The sequence below is a fragment of the Acomys minous genome (genome assembly GCF_964271855.1).
Source record: "Acomys minous genome assembly, chromosome: 13".
NCBI classification, from domain to species: Eukaryota; Metazoa; Chordata; class Mammalia; order Rodentia; family Muridae; genus Acomys; species Acomys minous.
In genome coordinates, this window is record NC_140495.1 from 41992977 (window position 1) to 42010665 (window position 17689).

The 17689-nt window shown below is 44.8% G+C and overlaps 1 protein-coding gene across 2 annotated transcripts in view; it reads left to right on the forward strand.

Moving 5' to 3' along the window:
- SLC17A5 (solute carrier family 17 member 5) overlaps positions 1–17689 on the forward strand; it is a 44743-nt gene that overhangs the window by 15002 nt on the left and 12052 nt on the right. For both annotated transcript variants that reach the window (XM_084751796.1, XM_084751795.1), the window contains exons 4-9: positions 754–841; positions 5083–5169; positions 8596–8714; positions 10108–10266; positions 12645–12777; positions 15293–15440. In XM_084751796.1, the coding sequence (XP_084607922.1) occupies positions 754–841; positions 5083–5169; positions 8596–8714; positions 10108–10266; positions 12645–12777; positions 15293–15440 (734 nt within the window). The remainder of the gene's footprint in view (positions 1–753; positions 842–5082; positions 5170–8595; positions 8715–10107; positions 10267–12644; positions 12778–15292; positions 15441–17689) is intronic.

Consider the following 17689-nt stretch of genomic DNA (forward strand, 5'->3'; position numbering starts at 1 on the left):
AACTCAGAGTCATCCACCTGCTTCTGCCTCCCAAGTGCTAGGCTTAATGGTGTGTGCCACCACAGCCCAGCTTAAAATTTTGTTAGAAATGTGCATGTTCTTATTCCATTCATATCCAAATAGCAGTCTTCATGGAGATCTATTAAATCCTTCCTGGTTATAAAATAAATACTATCAAGGCCGGGTGTAGTGGCTCACACCTTTAATCCCAGCACTTGGAAGCAGAGGCAGAGGCAGAGGCAGGCTGATCGATGTGAGTTCGAGGCCAACCTGGTTTACAAAGCAAGTCTAGGATAGCCAAGGCTACACAGAGAAACCCTGTCCCATAAAACCTAAATAAATAGATAGATAGATAGATAGATAGATAGATAGATAGATAGATACTATCAGATCAGCCCCTCTGTTCCCAGGGTTTTTGCTTTGTTTTGTTTTTTTCTCACCTAAATAAAATATATTTATTTGTAGTCTGTTGCTTCTGATCCAGTTACTGTGTCTCTTTGCTGAACTATCCTGGTAGCACAGTTTCCAGTCTGTGGATGTTTAACGTTGTATTTATTGTTCCTAGTGCTGTCTCAGATGACCACTGTATTTCGTAACAGAATGTAAATTGTGTTTATACTTGGATTTGCTCATCTTTCACCATTCTTTCTGCACATACCACCCACCTCATCCATAAAGCTAGGTCAGCAACTTTTATCTTTTCTGTCTGATTTTGAAGCTGCCTTGTATTTCATCAGAAATATCCACCCCCAGGGTGTTACGTTTCCGGCTATGCATGCCATGTGGTCTTCCTGGGCTCCCCCTCTTGAAAGAAGCAAGCTTCTTACCATTTCCTATGCAGGTAAGATAATGATCCTTATAAAGCTTTTGCTGTAATTGGATACTCAATGTACCAGCCTTGGGAAACCATCCTTACAAGTCAGACTCACAGTGTAGATGCCTCTTCTTAGGGGAATCACCTTTTAAGGGTATGCTTTTACTCTCAGTTTTCCTTTTTTGGCTCAGAAACAGAATAATGTGCTGTGATTAACTAATGCCATTTTCTCCACCTGCTATCACTTATCTCAAAATATGTGGTCTTTTCAAATGTTGGTATTTATAAAATAGCTCAGTGGCTAGAAATTTGTTTGTTTGTTCTTTGATTTTGTTGGTGGTAGTTGGTTGGTTGGTTTTGGGGTTTGGGTTTTTTGTTGTGTTTTGTTCTGTTGTTTTTTGTTTTCTTTTGAGTTCTTTTGTTTCTGTTTTTGTTTTGTCTTTTGTTGGTTTCAGACATGGGGCCATGTAGCTTTGGCTGGCCCGGAACTTGCTATGTAGACCAACCTACCCTTGATCTCATAGGAATCTGCCTGCTTCTGCTTCCCAAGTCCTGGGCTTAAAGGCATGTACCACCACACTCAGCAAGATTTATTTTATTTTTAATTTTGGGTCTATGTATATGTTTGTGTGTGCATGAGCACATAAGTGTGGATGCTCACAAAGACATCAGATCCCCTGGAGCTGGAGTTACAGGTAGTTGTGAGCTGCCCGATGTGGATACTCGGAGCTGAATTCAGGTAGAAGAACAGTATATGCTCTGGATTTTATGTGTCTGTCGTGTGTGTCTGATTCTTTGTGCTGTTGTCCCCGGGCCATCCCCCAACAGGACACCAAAGGTCAGTAAGAGGCACGGAGGTGAACCACTGGGCGCGGGGGAAGGTTCAAGGAATAGCATTTCCTTATTGCACATGAGCAGCCACTTATGTAGTAGAAGCCTAAGGACTGTGATTGGTTAGCACATTACATCAGATTGGAGCAGTGAGAGCTGGCTAGATACCAGCTCCTCATATTACTTCAGAATTCAGTGCTCTGACTTCAGGAACATGGTGTGCCATGCTTCTTATTTGGAAGTGCAGTGTGCCAAGTGGACATGCCTGTGTTTTCTCTTGCACGTGTGTATATGTACCACATGTGTGGAGATACCCCTACAGTACAGAGGAGGGGGGTAGACTCTTATGGAACTGGAGTACAGGTGGATGTGAGCCACCTGGTGTGGGTGCTGAAAGGATTGGTATTCTGCACAAGACACCCCAGGACCAAGTTCTCAGCACAAAGGAGACTTAGTTGCCCCCAGAGGAACAGGGGGCAGGGAGTAAGAGACAAAGACAGGAGATAAAGGACAAGGAAGCAGGGAACAAGAGAGAGGGGGAAGGGATGTTTGTCCTGGAGGACAAAGGGCTGCCTCTGGATAGAGAGGAGACAGATGTGGCCCACAGGCAAAGGGGGAACCCAGTGTGAGGATGAGGTGTTTAACTTTTATTAGACTGGTTAGTTAGAGGGGCCAAAGAGGGCTTTTGATTACTCGATTTCAATACTTTGATAGCTGGACCTTAGTAGTCAGCCTAGGGGAGGAAGTAGCCAAATAAGGGACTAGACTTTGGTGGCTTGTAGTGAGAATTCTGGAATTTTAGTTTTTTCAACAACAACAACAGCACAGAAATAGCCAGATATGGTGACACACTCCTTTAATCCCAGCACTTGGGAAGCAGATCACTGTGAGTTCAGGACAGCCAAGGCTACATAGAGAAACACTGTCTTGAAAAACAAAAAAAAATAAAAATAAAAACAAAAAACGAAACAAACAAAAAAAAAAACCAGAAATATTATTTTTAAAAGTTTTTGTTTTAATCCCAGGTGTGGGATATGGAGCTACTGTGCAGCAGCTATGATTTGCCTCATGCTGTGACAGGGGCGTGGTTTTGCCATCTGCAGATAGTTTCTGCAATTGTGTGATGGTTGGAATTTTGGGGACTTTTCAGCGGGTATATAAACACTAGGGCCCACAAGAGGCGGTGTGGGTTGTTGGTTGCTGTTCGTCTTGGTCTGTTAAGTAGTCCTACGCAAAGAAGAAACAGCAAGAAGAAGTCAGGTATCCGATGGCGAAGATCAAACTTGCCCCAAGGAGCTCGAGGCCCCTCATCAGCAGGAAGTAGTCTTAACGATGACGTCGCCCCCTTTCTGACTTCTGACTTTATTCAGGGATCTTTTTTTCTTTCATCTCTATGCTTTTTTTTTTTTCCTTTTCTCTTCTCTTATATCTAGTGTTGGGGGGTTTTGAAAGGGAAGACGAAAAGAAGTGAAGAAAGATAGAAGAGCCCATAAAGTAGCAAATGATGGCTACAGTGGCTAGCTTTGGGAAAGTAATGTAACAGTTTTTGGCCAGGCAGAGGGAGTAGGGGAAGGGCAAAGCCTGCCAGAGCCATGGTTGCCATGCTCTGGCTGCCTAGAGACCCTTCAGGTGCTGGGAACCAAACCCAGGCCCTCTGCAAGAGCATCAAGAGCTCTTTTTTTTTTTTCAAGAGCTCTTAATTGCTGAGCCATCTCTCCAGCCCTTTCATTATGATTTCTAACTCGACTGTGTAATAAACGTATTACTTTCAGCTCATCTCTCCAGGCCCTTTTCCCTGTGAGCTTGTTATCATTTACAGCAGCTTCAAGTGAGATACCATGAGATTTATGCGGAAATTATAATTTAACTTGACTGTGTAAGAAGTACTTGCTTGTTTTCCGTTACCTGAGCGGGAAATTTTTCTGCCTGACTAATTTTAAATACAATGGTTAATTTATTTATTTATTTTTTTTTTTTTTTTTTTTTTTTTACTTTATCTTGAGACAGGGTTCCTCTGTGTAGCCCTGGCTGTCCTGGAACTGGCACATAGTGCCTGCCACAGAGTCCACAGTACTCAGTGACCTTATCATCTGTTGTTCTGGCTTTATCGCTAGTCCTTCTTTTATCCAAGTGAAGTCCCCAGACCCGCTGTCTGCTTTCCTGTTTTCAGACCTGGGTCTACTTCCTGCTCTTTCTCGTTCTGGTTTGGTTTTTGACGCAAGGCTGCCTCTGCCTCCTGAGTGCTAGGATTACTGATTGTGCCACCCCGCCCAGCTGTCTCCACTTCCTCATTGTTTTCCTTTATTCCTTGCTCTGGAAATGAATCTCCTTTCAAAGTCTGGTTGCTAACTCCATATATCTTTCCCTCTCTAGAGGTCAGAAATAGCTCTCCTACTTGAGCTCCGTGTTGCTCTGTGTTGCCCTTTTGCTTCCTAATATTTAATAGGCATCGGTTAATATGTGTCTCCTACCTATGACTAAAAGATGGGATCAGAAATAATGTCTAGGGCTGGAGAGATGGCTCAGCCGTTAAAGGCTAGGCTCACAACCAAAAATATAAGAGATAACGTCTAAGCCAGGTTATGGTAGCATTGCATCTGTAAATTCCAGTACTTTAGGAGTGGAGGCAGGGAGATTAGGAGTTCAGGGTCATCCTTAGCTACAGATGGAAATCAGGGCTACCCTAGGCTACATAAGACCCTGTCTTAAAAAGTAAATAAATACTATCCAGCCAAGCAAGGTAGTTCAGACCTATAATCCCACCACCTGGGTAGATGAGCCAAGAGCATTTCTGTAAGTTTGAGGCAAGCCTGAGCTACATAGTGAGTTCAAGACCAGCCTGGGCTACAGGGTACAATCTTGTCCCCTTAAAAGAGAAAGAGAGAGAGAGAAAGAGAGAGAGAGAGAGAGAGAGAGAGAGAGAGAGAGAGAGAGAAACACAGACTATCATTTAGCACCCACTGCATTTAACTAAAATGTCTTCCATGGTCAAAATGTATTGTTTTATTTATAAGACAATTGTTTATAATATATAAAACCATGAAAAGCTTCTTTCTTCTTTCTTCTTTCAACAAGCATGCCCATGCCCTCTGGCCTGCTCCATCAGCCTCTCTAGTGCTGGGATGGCAGCATGTACCACTGTGCATGGTTCTCACACTGATTGGCACCTCTGACTCATCAATATCTGCATAGTTGTAGAAACTGTAACTGTACTAATATGTGTGTGTGTGTGTGTGTGTGTGTGTATGCTTTACATTTTCTAGTACATGCTTACATGATCCTGTAGAAGCATGCTGCATTTTCTGTTCACATATAGCTGCTTCTAATTCAGTAGTTCGCTCCATCCTGTGCCCACTGCTCCACATCCTCCTTGTACAATGGACATCTTGTTGACTCACCTTCCCCCAAGGCTTACAGACTTTCTTGTGTTGATCTAGGAGCGCAGCTTGGGACAGTAATCTCACTCCCTCTCTCTGGAATAATTTGCTACTATATGGATTGGACTTATGTCTTCTATCTTTTTGGTAAGTATACACTTTTAACTAATCTATAATATAAATTAATAATGTAACCGGGCGGTGGTGGCGCCCGCCTTTAATCCCAGCACTCAGGAGGCAGAGGCAGGTGGATCGCTGTGAGTTCAAGGCCAGCCTGGTCTAGAAAGCGAGTCCAGGGCAGCCAAGGCTACACAGAGAGACCCTGTCTTGAAAAAAACAAAAAAACAAAAACAAACAAACAAACAAAAATGTAATAGTAGTTGACTACATTTAAAATCAGTTCTGTCGCCCAGCTTCCTAACTTAAAGAATTTCGTAACAGAACATGGGGTGGTGGAGGGGTGTGTCATAAGAATTTAGTAAAAGGTTTCTGAACACACAGTGACCAAATATTAATTCAAAGTCACATGTGTAAGGGAATCTGGTCCTTCTGGCAGCACTAGCCCAGGTTGTGTCATGTGATCTCACCTAGGTTCTGAGGGAACATGCATTTTGTACCTGCGTGCTGCCAGACCACACAATACTCATGAAGGTGGCCCGAAAAACACTTCATAGCCTAGTCTACAAAGTGAGTCCAGGACAGCCAGTGCTACCATAAAAACCCTGTCTCTAAAGCCTCCCCCTCCCCCCCAAAAAATATTGTATGTTTTCACAGTATGTGCAATGTTTACTATAGGGGAAAAAAAGACTGTATTCTACTGTAATTCTTCAGCCTGTAAGTATCAAATCAGCATATCTTTCAGTTAGATTAGAGGGTGTGATTTTTTAAATTACTGTTTAAGCCAGATGCGGTGGCCCATTCCTTTAATTCCAGCACTCAGGAGGCAGAAGCAGACAGATAGCTGGGAGTTCCAGGCCAGCCTGGTCTACAACATCAAATCCAGGACTTCCAAGGATACACAAAGAAACTCTGTCTCAAAAAACTTTTTAAAGGGGGGGGGGGGGAGACTGGAGAGATGGCTCAGAAGTTAAGAGCACTGACTGCTCTTCCAAAGGTTCTGAGTTCAATTCCCAGCAACCACATGGTGGCTCACAGCCATCTATAATGTGATCTGATGCCCTCTTCTGGCCTTCAGGAGTTACAAGCAAATAGAACACTGTATGATAAATAAATCTTTAAAAAAAAAAAAAAAAAAGGCCAGGTGCAGTGGCGCACACCTTTAATCCCAGCACTCAGAAGTCAGAGGCAAGCAGATTGCTGTGAGTTCGAGGCCAGCCTGCTCTACAAAGCAAGTCCGGGACAGCCAAGGCTACACAGAGAAATCTTGTCTCAAAAACCAAAAAATAAAATGAAGTAAAATAATAAAATAAAACAAAAATTTCTGTTTAAACTGGACAGTGGTGGCACGTTCCTTTTATCCCAACATTTGGGAGGCAGAGGTAAGTGGATCTCAGTGAGTTTGAGGCCAGCCTGTTCTAGAGACTAAGTTCCAGGACAGCCAGAGCTTTTAAAACAAAACAAAACAAAAAAGAAACAAAAAATCCCTACTAACTCACCAAAGGACTCATTGTCCAAACCACAGTGTTCTAAAACACTGAAAACCTGTTTCCCAGGTTGCTATGGCTGACAGGGCCTAGCCCAGTCTGACCTGTTAGCTTTGGACCAGGTTTCTGTAGAAACTGCTTTTGAATCTGGGACTTTAGTGTCACACTGTGAAAAGCTACCATCTCGGGGTTATGAAAATAGTCTTTCAAAAATATTATCTCCCGCCAGGCATGGTGGTGCACGCCTTTAATCCCAGCACTTTGGAGGCAGAGGCAGGTGGATTGCTGTCTCAAAAAAAAACAAAACAAAAAAATACTGTCTCCCAAGCAAACTAGGATGATTCTCACCTAAAGGATTTAACATTTTTCCTTTCCTTTAGTATGAAGGCATTTCATTTTCCAAATTGATTGACAGGATCATACATCTTCTTAATGAATTATATATATATATTTTTTTTTAATTTCTTGGTTTTTCCAGGCAGGGTTTCTCTGTGTAGCCTTGCCTGTCCTGGACTTGCTTTGTAGACCAGGCTGGCCTCAAACTCACAGCAATCCACCTGCCTCTGCCTCCCAGAGTACTGGGATTAAAGGCGTGCGCCACCACCCCGGCTATACACAGGTGTGTCCTACAAGAAATAGACTTTCAAAATGAAACAGACATGGGGAGATATATATATGTTACATATTATATGTTATAGAAATGTATTCCTTTTTGTTGTTGTTGTTTTATGTTGAGGCAGGGTTTCTCAATGAAGTCCTGGCTGTCCTGGAGTTTGCTCTGTAGACTGGGCTGACCTCAAACTCACAGAGATCCATCTGCCTCTGCCTCTGCCTCCCAAGTGCTGGGTTAAAGGCATGTGCCACCAATACTCAGAAATTTATTTGTAAGAGATTTTTCACTGCATGTGATGGTGCATGTCTTTAATCCCAGCACTTGGGAGGCAGAGGCAGGTGGATCTCTGTGAGTTCAGTTCAAGGCCAACCTGGTCTACAGAGAAAGTCCACGAAAGGCAAGGCTACACAGAGAAACCCTGTCTCAAAAAACCAGAGAGAGAGGGTGGTGGCACACACCTTTAATCTCAGCACTCCGGGTAGCAGAGGCAGGTGGATCACTGTGAGTTTGAGACCAACCTGGTCTACAAAACTGGGAGTCCAGAACAGCCAAGGCTATACAGAGAAACCCTGTCTCAAAAAAACAACGCCAGGCTGTTCTACAATGCGAGTCCAGGACAGCCAAGGCCACCTACACAGAGAACCCCTGTCTCGAGAAAAAACAAAAATAAAAAATAAAATGTAAACTTCATATTTGGGTGTCCGGCTATGGGAAGAGAAGGGACTCGGGACTAACTTGCTTTCTTTTTTTGTTATGAAAATGTTCTGGAATTAATTATATTAGCACAATGAAATACATTTTTAAAATATTGTTTTGAACCAGGCACAGTGGCACATGCCTGTAATCCCAGCAGAGGCAGGCGGATTTCTGTGAGTTTGAGTCCAGCCTGGTCTACAAAGTGAGTCCAGGACAGCCAGGGCTACACAGGGAAACCCTGTCTCAAAAACAAATTTTTTTTTTGTTTGTTTTGAGCCAAGAATGGCCATTGTGTTATTTGGGAGACTAAGGCAAAAAAATGCAAACACAGGCCTGTTTGTAGACCCTGATGAGTCTATCTGCCTGTAGGCCCTGATTGGCTGGGTCTTTGATTTCATCGGAGTACATTTGAGGCTACACATGGTCACACATACCTGTCATCTCAGCAGTTGAGGCAGGAGAATTACCTCAAGTTTAGCCTGAGCATCATAGTGAATACGAAGCCAGCCAGGACTACCTGGCAAAACCCTATCTCAAAGCATTCCTTCTGATGCTTTGAAAATTATCGGATGCTTGAAATTAAATCTGATTTTACATTGTGTATGCAAAATGTTGTTGATACATTCAAATTTTATTTAATTGTTATCATTCTATTTTAAGGTATAATTGGAATAGTTTGGTTTGTTTTATGGATGTGGATAGTTAGTGATACACCAGAAATCCACAAGACAATCTCCCATCAAGAAAAAGAATACATTGTTTCATCATTAAAAAATCAGGTATGGACTTTGGCACATATTTTTAAAAGGGGTATAACAAGTTTTGAAATAGATCTTTCTGTTGTATGTGTCTCAGGGCAAATTAGAATGAAATAAATATCTACAATATTGCCTGAGGAATTGCAATTCTTTCTAAACTAAAATTAATTTCTTTGCAAGGTCACTCTAGGGACTAAGGGCATGGCCCAGTGGTGGAGCATACCCATCCACGAGTCCATCCAAACAGGCAGATACAAGCTGAGGTCAAACAGACAGAGAGGGTCCTGTATTAACCCCCGTGAATTGGGGGGTTCGGCCTTATGTGACTATCCAGCATACTCCATGGCCAACCCATTTATTAAATATTAATAGCTTAGTATCTTTTTTAGAATGAAAATAAATAGAATTAAATTAAATATATTTGTCTATGTGTCAATATATGCATGAGAGTGTAGTTACCCTCAGAGGCCAGAGGTTATCAAGTACCCCGGAGTTACAGAGGATGTAAGTGACCCATAATGGATGCTGGGGACCAAACCCAGATCCTTTGTAAAACCCAGAAATGGATTTTACAGTATACGATTGGATGGCACTTGGGCAGAAAAGCTGCAAGCAGGGAGTTACAAGCCTTGGCGTTTCATGGTTGGGTAATAGGTGTAGGGGCAAGTTGGTCTACAGAAAAGATTGGTTGAAGCAGTCATGGGGGCAGCTTGACCAGCAGAGAGTATATTTGGACTTTCCCAAGGTGAGCTGATTGTGTTGCCAGGGAATATTCCTCTGTTTAGACTAGTTTGTGGTTTTTCTGGACTCTGCATTCAGCCCTTGCCTAGGTTTAACACAAAATGGAGTTTCTTTTTCAAAATGGAGTTTGTCTGGTCCTTTCAGTGATGTTGCCCAGTGTACCTCAAACTCTGAGCTCAAGTCACCTCCCAGCTGAGGCCTCTTGACCAGCGGAGGCTGTAGCTGTGCCGCACCACACCCAGCTCGCAAGGTCTTATAAGTCGTTTCAATATAACTAAAACTGGATAATGAAATACGGAGTCTACTGAGACCTTCCAGTCTCTGCTCTTCCCGCACGTCGCCCTCCAACTGTGACAGTGCCACTGTTCTCTGTTTTGCCCCAGCATGAATGTTTAAATCAGCACCAACACTTGCAGGTTTCGTGGCATTTATAACTCTACTATATCTTTGGTTTCCTCTAATCTCAGTCAGAGATTTTTTTGTGTGTGTGTGTGAAAAGACTAAAATTTGTTAATGACCTAGCTATTTAGCATTTCACAGAGTTGATTTTCAGATCTAGAATGCCCTACGAAAATTGGTATTCTGTGCTCTAGGATGGGTTCCAGCTAATGAGGTGTGTAGTTAAGTGTTAACAGAGCCGAGGCTTCTCCTAATTTGGCCTTGTGTCCTTCAGCTTTCTTCCCAGAAGGTAGTGCCGTGGGTGTCCATCTTGAAGTCACTGCCACTCTGGGCAATCGTCGTAGCGCATTTTTCCTACAACTGGACCTTTTACACTTTATTGACATTATTGCCTACTTACATGAAAGAAATCCTACGGTTCAATGTTCAAGAGGTAAGAGCTAATAATCACCTGCTAGAGAAGTGTTCAGAACCGCACACACGTTCCCTTCTTTTTCTTTTCTTTCTTTTTGTTGTTGTTGTTGTTGCTGCTTTGTTTTGATTTTTGTTTGTTTTTTGAGACAGAGTTTCTCTGTGTAGCCTTGGCTGTCCTGGACTCACATTTTACACCAAGCTGGCCTCCAACTCACACCAATCTGCCTGCCTCTGCCACCCAAGTGCTGGGATTAAAGGCATGTGCCACCACGCCCGGCTCAAAGTGGCAGATGTTTTGTTTGTTTGTTTGTTTTTAATGTATTTATTTTTACTTTATGTGTATTGGTGTTATGCCTGCATGTATGTCTGTATGCGGGTGTCAGATCTTGGAGTTACAGGCAGTTGTGAGCTGGCCATATGGTTGCTGGGAATTGAACCTGGGTCCTCTGGGTGAGCAGTCAGTGCTCTTAACAGCTGAGCCATCTCTCCAGCCTTTTTTTTTTTTTTTAATGTTATTTTACATATATGAGTGCTCTATCTGCATGTATACCTGGATGCCAGAAGAGGGCACCAGATCACATTCTAGATGGTTATAAGCCACCATGTGGTTTCTGGGAATTGAACTCATGACCTCTGGAAGAGCAGACAGTGCCCTTAACCTCTGAGCCATCTCTCCAGCCCCCATAATTCCTTTTCACCTGTGTCAAATCCAGACATTTCCTCCTGTGCTGGAGAATTCTTATGTCTACGTGACACAGGGTAAGTCATTTTCAAGGTGAGAACCTCCACTGAGGAAATGCTTCCAAGAGGTCAGGCTGTAGGCAAGCCTGTGGTGCATTTTCTTAGTTAGTGATTGATGGGGGAGCATGCCCAGCTCATTGTGGGTGGTGCCATCCTCTCGGGGATGGTGGTCCTGAGTTCTGTATGAAAGCCAGCTGAGCAAGCCATGGGGAGCAAGCCAGTGAGCAGCACCCCTCCATGGCCTCTGCATCAGCTACTGCCTCCAGGTTCCCAGCTGCTTTGAGTTCCTGCCTCAGCCTCCCTCAATGAACTGTGACTCGTGCTTGGTCACCAAGTAAACCCTCTCCTCCCTGAATGGCTTTGGTCATGATGCTTCATCACAACAAGAGGAACCCTAACTAAGACACCTGTCTTTTATATTCTGCTGTACTAAATTTTTAAAAAAGATTTATTTATTAATATTTTGTATACAGTGCTCTGCCTGCGTGTACACCTACAGGCCAGAAGAGGGCAGCAGCTCACATTGTAGATGGTTGTGAGCCACTACGTGGTTGCTGGGAATTGAACTCAGGACCTTTGGAAGAGCAGGCAGTGCTCTTAACCTCTGAGCCATCTCTCCAGCCCTGCTGTACTCATTTTTTTTTCTTGTTGTTTCTGTTGTTTCTTTTTTTTTGTTTGTTTGTTGGTTGGTTGGTTTGGTTTGGTTTTTGTTTTTTCAAGACAGGGTTTCTCTGTGTAACAGCCCTGGCTGTCCTGGACTCGCTTTCTAGACCAGGCTGGCCTCGAACTCTCAAAGATCCACCTGCCTCTGCTGGCATTAAAGGCGTGCACCACCATGCCCAGCTCCTGTTTGTTTGAGACAGGGTTTCTCTTTGTAGCTCTGGCTGTCCTGGAACTCACTCTGTAGACTAGACTGGCCTTGAACTCACAGAGGCCCACCTGTCACCATGTTCCCCCCACCCCGAAAGTGTGTGTGTGTGTGTGTGTGTGTGTGTGTGTGTGTGTGTGTGTGTGTGTGTGTGTAACTGAGACACTGAAACCCTGTCTAATTCAATAAGAATAGGCTGCAATAAATTTATAATTGCATAGCAACGCAGCTCAAACACTTTGTCCTTTAATGTCCTTTGCTCACAATAGAGCTTATTCTCAGAAGCTTGTACATAAGATTGTTTATAAAACTTTAAATCAGCCAGCAATGGTGGCGCACACCTTTAATCCCAGCACTCGGGAGGCAGAGGCAGGTGAATCTCTATAAGTTCCAAGGCCAGCCTGGTCTACAGAGTAAGTTCCAGGACAGCCAAGGCTACACAGAGAAATGATTTTAAATAGAACTTTGGAGACAAAAACCGTTCTGGATCTGGGGCTCGGTGCACCCTTGGGAGATGGAGGCATGAAGTCAAAACAGCTGGTTCCGAGGAAGCAGTGCAGGCTGCTGGGAAGACTTTCCAAATATACAGCGGCATCCAGCGTGACCTGGGGCAGACAGTCCTGCTTCCCCTTGAGGCAGCCCATCCCAGGGAGGAGTCAGGCCGTCCCTGCAAATGCCCAGCGTGTTTCCTGTGCCATCTGGACGTTACCAACGCATGCCTCCACTACATACCTGCTGCTGTCACATGTTCTACCGCAGCTCATCCCGCGTCTCCTTCCCTCTTCCAGAACGGGTTTTTATCTGCGTTGCCTTATTTTGGCTGCTGGCTCTGCATGATTCTCTGTGGCCAGGCTGCTGACTACTTAAGGGTCAAGTGGAACGTCTCAACCATAAGCGTTCGGAGACTTTTCACCCTCGTAGGTAAGTGAGGTGAATCAAGTTTTGTTTTCTTTCCCAGTCACACCCGGGACACACCAAACCCCTTTGCGTCTGAGCACCAACCAGGGCTTCACACATAACCGGGGCTTCAGCATGTAAAGCTGAGTGAAACAGCAAAGTCTCCCAAGCCTGCCATCTTCCACCTTAGAGGCTGGTCGCAGGAACCAGGCTGTGACCTACACTTAGCACACTATAGTTAGCCAACTATAAACTAGGGTTTCCGGGGCTGGAGAGATGGCTCAGAGGTTAAGAGCACTGACTGCTCTTCCAAAGGTCATGAGCTCGGTTCCCAGTAACCGCATCATGGCTCACAACCATCTCTTCTGGCCTGCAGGCAGAATGCTGTATGCATAATAAATAAATAAATAAATCTTTTAAAAAAAGAAAAAACTACAGTTTCCATAACTTTTCCTTGGCCCCAGTTAATTTGCTAGACTGACTCCCAGAACTCAGGGGACAAATTTTTTTTCCATCTACTCACTTATACAAGGGGCAGAGATGAATAGCCTAATAGAAAAATCCTTAGGGCCCGGTCTATAGGAAGGCGGTGGAGCTGCCTCCCTTTGTAGGTGACCTCCATGTGGCGTTCTGCTGCTCAGGGCTCATCTAAACTTCATCCCTGCTGTTTTGTTGTTAGTTGTTGGGTTGTTCATCTGTTGCGGCCAGGCTGGTCTGGAACTCACTATATAGCTCAGGCAGCCTGGAACTGGAAGTCATCCGCCTGCTTTGCCATCCTGAGTACTGCAGTTACAGGCATGGTTACCTGGCCAGTTGGTGGCTTAGTTTCTCGCTTCTAAGACAGATTCTCCGTGCTATACCACCTGGGTCCAGCCTCCGTGCACACTCCTCTCCAACTGCCAAGAGCTGGGGTTACAGACCTGGACCACCACTGTAGTGTGGCTTATATTGTGTGCCTGGCCCTTTAAAGGATCCCCAGTTGACCCTATGCATCTTGGACTTCTGGGACCAGGAGAGGATATAATAAATAAATAAATAAAAAGCCAGAGAGAGATTGAGTAGGATTAGAATAAGACTGGAGTAAGGTCAGAGAGTAGGGTTAGAGAAAACGGTGAGCAGGGCTAGGGATGGGATTGAACAGAGGGAAAACAGGAGGCAGGTGAAAGTGAATTAATTGGGTTAGCAGAGGGAGAAGACAGTTGGCAGCAGCTGAGCCAGGGGAGGAACCCACACAAAGCCTCGGAAATAATAAAAGACAAAAGGCTACATGGCCACACCCAGGCCACACCTTGTCCTTTTGAGATTCTGAGGAGGCTTTTTTACGCTGGCATGATTGGGTAAGTCGTGGTCCCATGACCAGCTCAACCTCCAGGCCGACCCTTCTCAGAGACTGGTCCTTTGCCTTTGCTAAACCAGCAAGCACAGCGCATACTTGTAGCCCCAGCTGCTCGGGAGGCTGAGGCCAGAGGATCATTTGAGACCAAGAGTTTGAAGCCAGAGAGAGACACCATCTCGACGAGAAAAAGACCGTGCGAGCCAGGCCTGGTGGTGTCTCTAGGACGCCAGTGCGTGGGAAGTCGAGCCAGGAGCACCGGAGGCTCAAGGCTTCCTCTGATACATAGCTGGGTTGAGGCCAGGTTAGGCTCCCTGCCATGCTGTCTCAGTATATTGGGAAAACATACGGTCTGGGGCCGCTGGTCCCAGTGTCACCAGTCATGTTCTTAGCAAACAAAAGACGGTCTTAATCCCTCCAGAAATCCCAGAGGCCTGAGGGCCCAGTGCCAAGAACAGTAGTAGAGAGCAAGGAGGCAAGTCCGTTCATGTCACAGTAAAACAAGGCAGCAAAAAATAATCTTTTACCTTATTTCACATACGGAACCTGATGTTGGTTCCCAACACCCACAGCTGCCTGTAACGCCACCTGCTGGGCATCTGTTTTTGTTTTTTGTTTTTTTGAAATAGGGTTTCTCTGTGTAGCCTTGGCTGTCCTAGACTGGCTTTGTAGACCAGGCTGGCCTTGAACTCACGTCGATCCACCTGCCTCTGCCTCCCGAGTGCTAGGATTAAAGGCGTGCGCCACCACCACCCACCCGGCCCCTGCAGGACATCTGACACCCTCTTCTGGCCTCTGCAGGTACCAGAGGGTACATACAGCATATATAAAAATAATATGTTTTAAGTAAATTCTGTCTACATGTGGTGTGGATTCTCTTAATTCCAGTTCCTGGGAGGCAGAGGCAGGCGGACAGATCTCTATGAGTTTGGTCTACATGGTAAGTTGCTGGCCTCGAACTCACAGTGATCCACCTGCCTCTGCCTCTCGAATGCTTGGTCTCCTTTTCTTATTTCATGAGTTGCATCCCGTGTTTCCTGGAAGGCTTTCTAGTGATAAAAGTAGTGAAGAGGCTTCGGTCTTCCGGGCAGTTCAGTGTTTCTACAGTAGGTGGCAGCACTAGCCAACTCAGGTTCCTGCAGTTTTAAGTAGACCAAGTACAATAATGGCGCGCTTTCATTTTCTCTTACAACTTCGTCATTCTAGGAATGGTTGGCCCTGCAGTTTTCCTGATCGCAGCTGGATTTATAGGCTGTGACTATTCTTTGGCTGTTGCGTTCCTAACCATATCCACGACACTGGGAGGCTTTGCCTCTTCTGGATTTAGCATCAACCATCTGGACATCGCTCCTTCGTGAGTACACACACACAGAGGTTTGCTGGGGAGGGCTTTGGTTTTGTTTTCCTTGTGGTCTAGTAAAACATAGATCAACATAGAATTTGCCATTTTAGCCAGTCTTTTTAGTTTGGTTTGGTTTGGTTTTTGAAACAGGGTTTCTCTACGTAGCCTTGGCTATCCTGTAGACCAGGCTGGCCTCAAACTCAAGAGATCTGCCTGCCCCTCTGCCTCCTAAGTGCTGGGATTAAAGGTGTGTGTTGCCGCCGCTGCCAGGCCCATTTTAGGCATTCTTAAGTGCACTTTCATGGCCTGAAGGACACTCTATTGTTGGTTAGCCATCCCACGTACAATATCTCAAGTTTTACATCATCTCCGGTTGAAATTCTGTGTCCATGCAGCACACACTAATGCCGCCTTTCCCCCTCCCCTCCCTCCCTGCCAGCCACCATCTCGATTTCTGTTTACGGTGAGTTTTACTACTATACGAATCACTTTAAGTTTTTTGCTACATTTCAGTTTACACACAAGTAAAATTTCAAACCCTGAACAGCCACCCACTTCTACCCATGGCGTCCTCCTGCACACGGCAGTGACAGTGTGTGTAACTTGGGTGGGCTCCAGCTACAATAGGAAGCTCTGGGAAGGCCCATCCTCGGGAACTGCCGTGGTGTTTCACACATAGAAGGAATTGAACAGACGGATGACAAAGCCCTCTTTGTCAAAGACAAAGCTGTGACTTTGGCTCCCTTGGCAGGATGCTTGCCTAGCGTTGAGGAGCTATGGACCGAGTCTCCAGCACCGCAGATGGAGCAGCAGCACACACCTGAAATCCCAGAATCTGGAAGGTAGAAACGGGAGACTCAGAAGGTCAGAGCCAGTCTGGGACACAAGAGGCCATGTCTCTATAAATACACAAACAAGTCAGCGAACAAATAAATAAGTAAATGAATAAAATGGGGCCAGGGGGATGGCTTAGAGGCTTAGAGAGTAAAATTATACATATATACATGTATGCATACATACATACATACTTACTGTCTTGGCTTTCTTTTTAAGATGTATTTATTTATTATACAGTATTCTTCCTGCATGAGTGCCTGTAGGCCAGAAGAGAGCGACAGATCTCACTATAGATGGCTGTGAGCCACCACATGGTTGCTGGGAATTGATCTCAGGCCCTGTGGAAGTACGGACAGCGCTCTTAGCCTCTGAGCCATCTCTCCAGCCCCTTGTTTCGGCTTTTTAATGAATGAGGAAGTAGAAACAGGAGCAAAGCTTCGGAATCAGCCTTGGTTGCAGTTCAAGGCCAGGCTCATCCATATGAAACCCTGTCTCAAAAAAAAAAAAAAAACAGAACAAAAACGATTACAAAGGGGTAGACCCATTGACTTGCCCAGTTGACGTTTAGCGCGTTACATGCATGTAAGCATAGCTGTCTAGTACTTGGTTGCTTACTAACATCTTAAACAAACGTTGTCTTGTTTGTCCTAAACATGATACAGTGAAGTTGATGGGCGCTCTCCGCTTCCTTCATAGACGCTCAGGGAGATTAAGTGCCTTGTCTCACTGCCGTGCAGCTAACAAATGCTAAACCCACAGTCTGAACCCAAGTTCTTACTTTAAGCCCAAAACTGTTCCTACATAGGCCCCTCTGGAAACATTCTCGGAGCCACGTAGTTCTAAATTCTTTTTTCCAGCTGAGAAGATATAAAGGATGGGACTGGATTGAGTACTTCACCCCAGAAGAGTTGGAGTACTTCATTTATTAAAAGTAATAAATAGCTATTTATTTGGGGGGGGGGAGTTGAGAGGTAGTCTTTTACCTTTGAAATACCCCAGTTTGCACCAGCCAGACATCAGAGCCCTCTGACTCCTGTGGCTCCTCCGTGTTTAGTAAAGACACCGAGATAAACCCTTGTCCCTGTCTCTCAGAAAGCCCCTGAGCAGACCTGACCAGGCCGGGTCACACAAGCCTGTCATCCCAGACATATGGAGGCTGAGCCAGGAGGATCAGAGAAAGTTCAAAGCCAACCTGAGCTACGTATTGACACTCTACTTAAATCGTTTTCAGTTTTTGGGTTTGATTTTGTTTGTTTTTGTTTTGTTTTCTTTTGTTTTTCAAGATAGGATTTCTCCATGTAGTTCTAGCTGTCCTGGAACTCTGTAGACCAGGCTGGCCTCGATCTCACAGAGATCCACCTGCCTCTGCCTACAGTGTGCTGCGATTAAAGGCGTGCGCCACCACTACTGTTTCAATTTTTTAA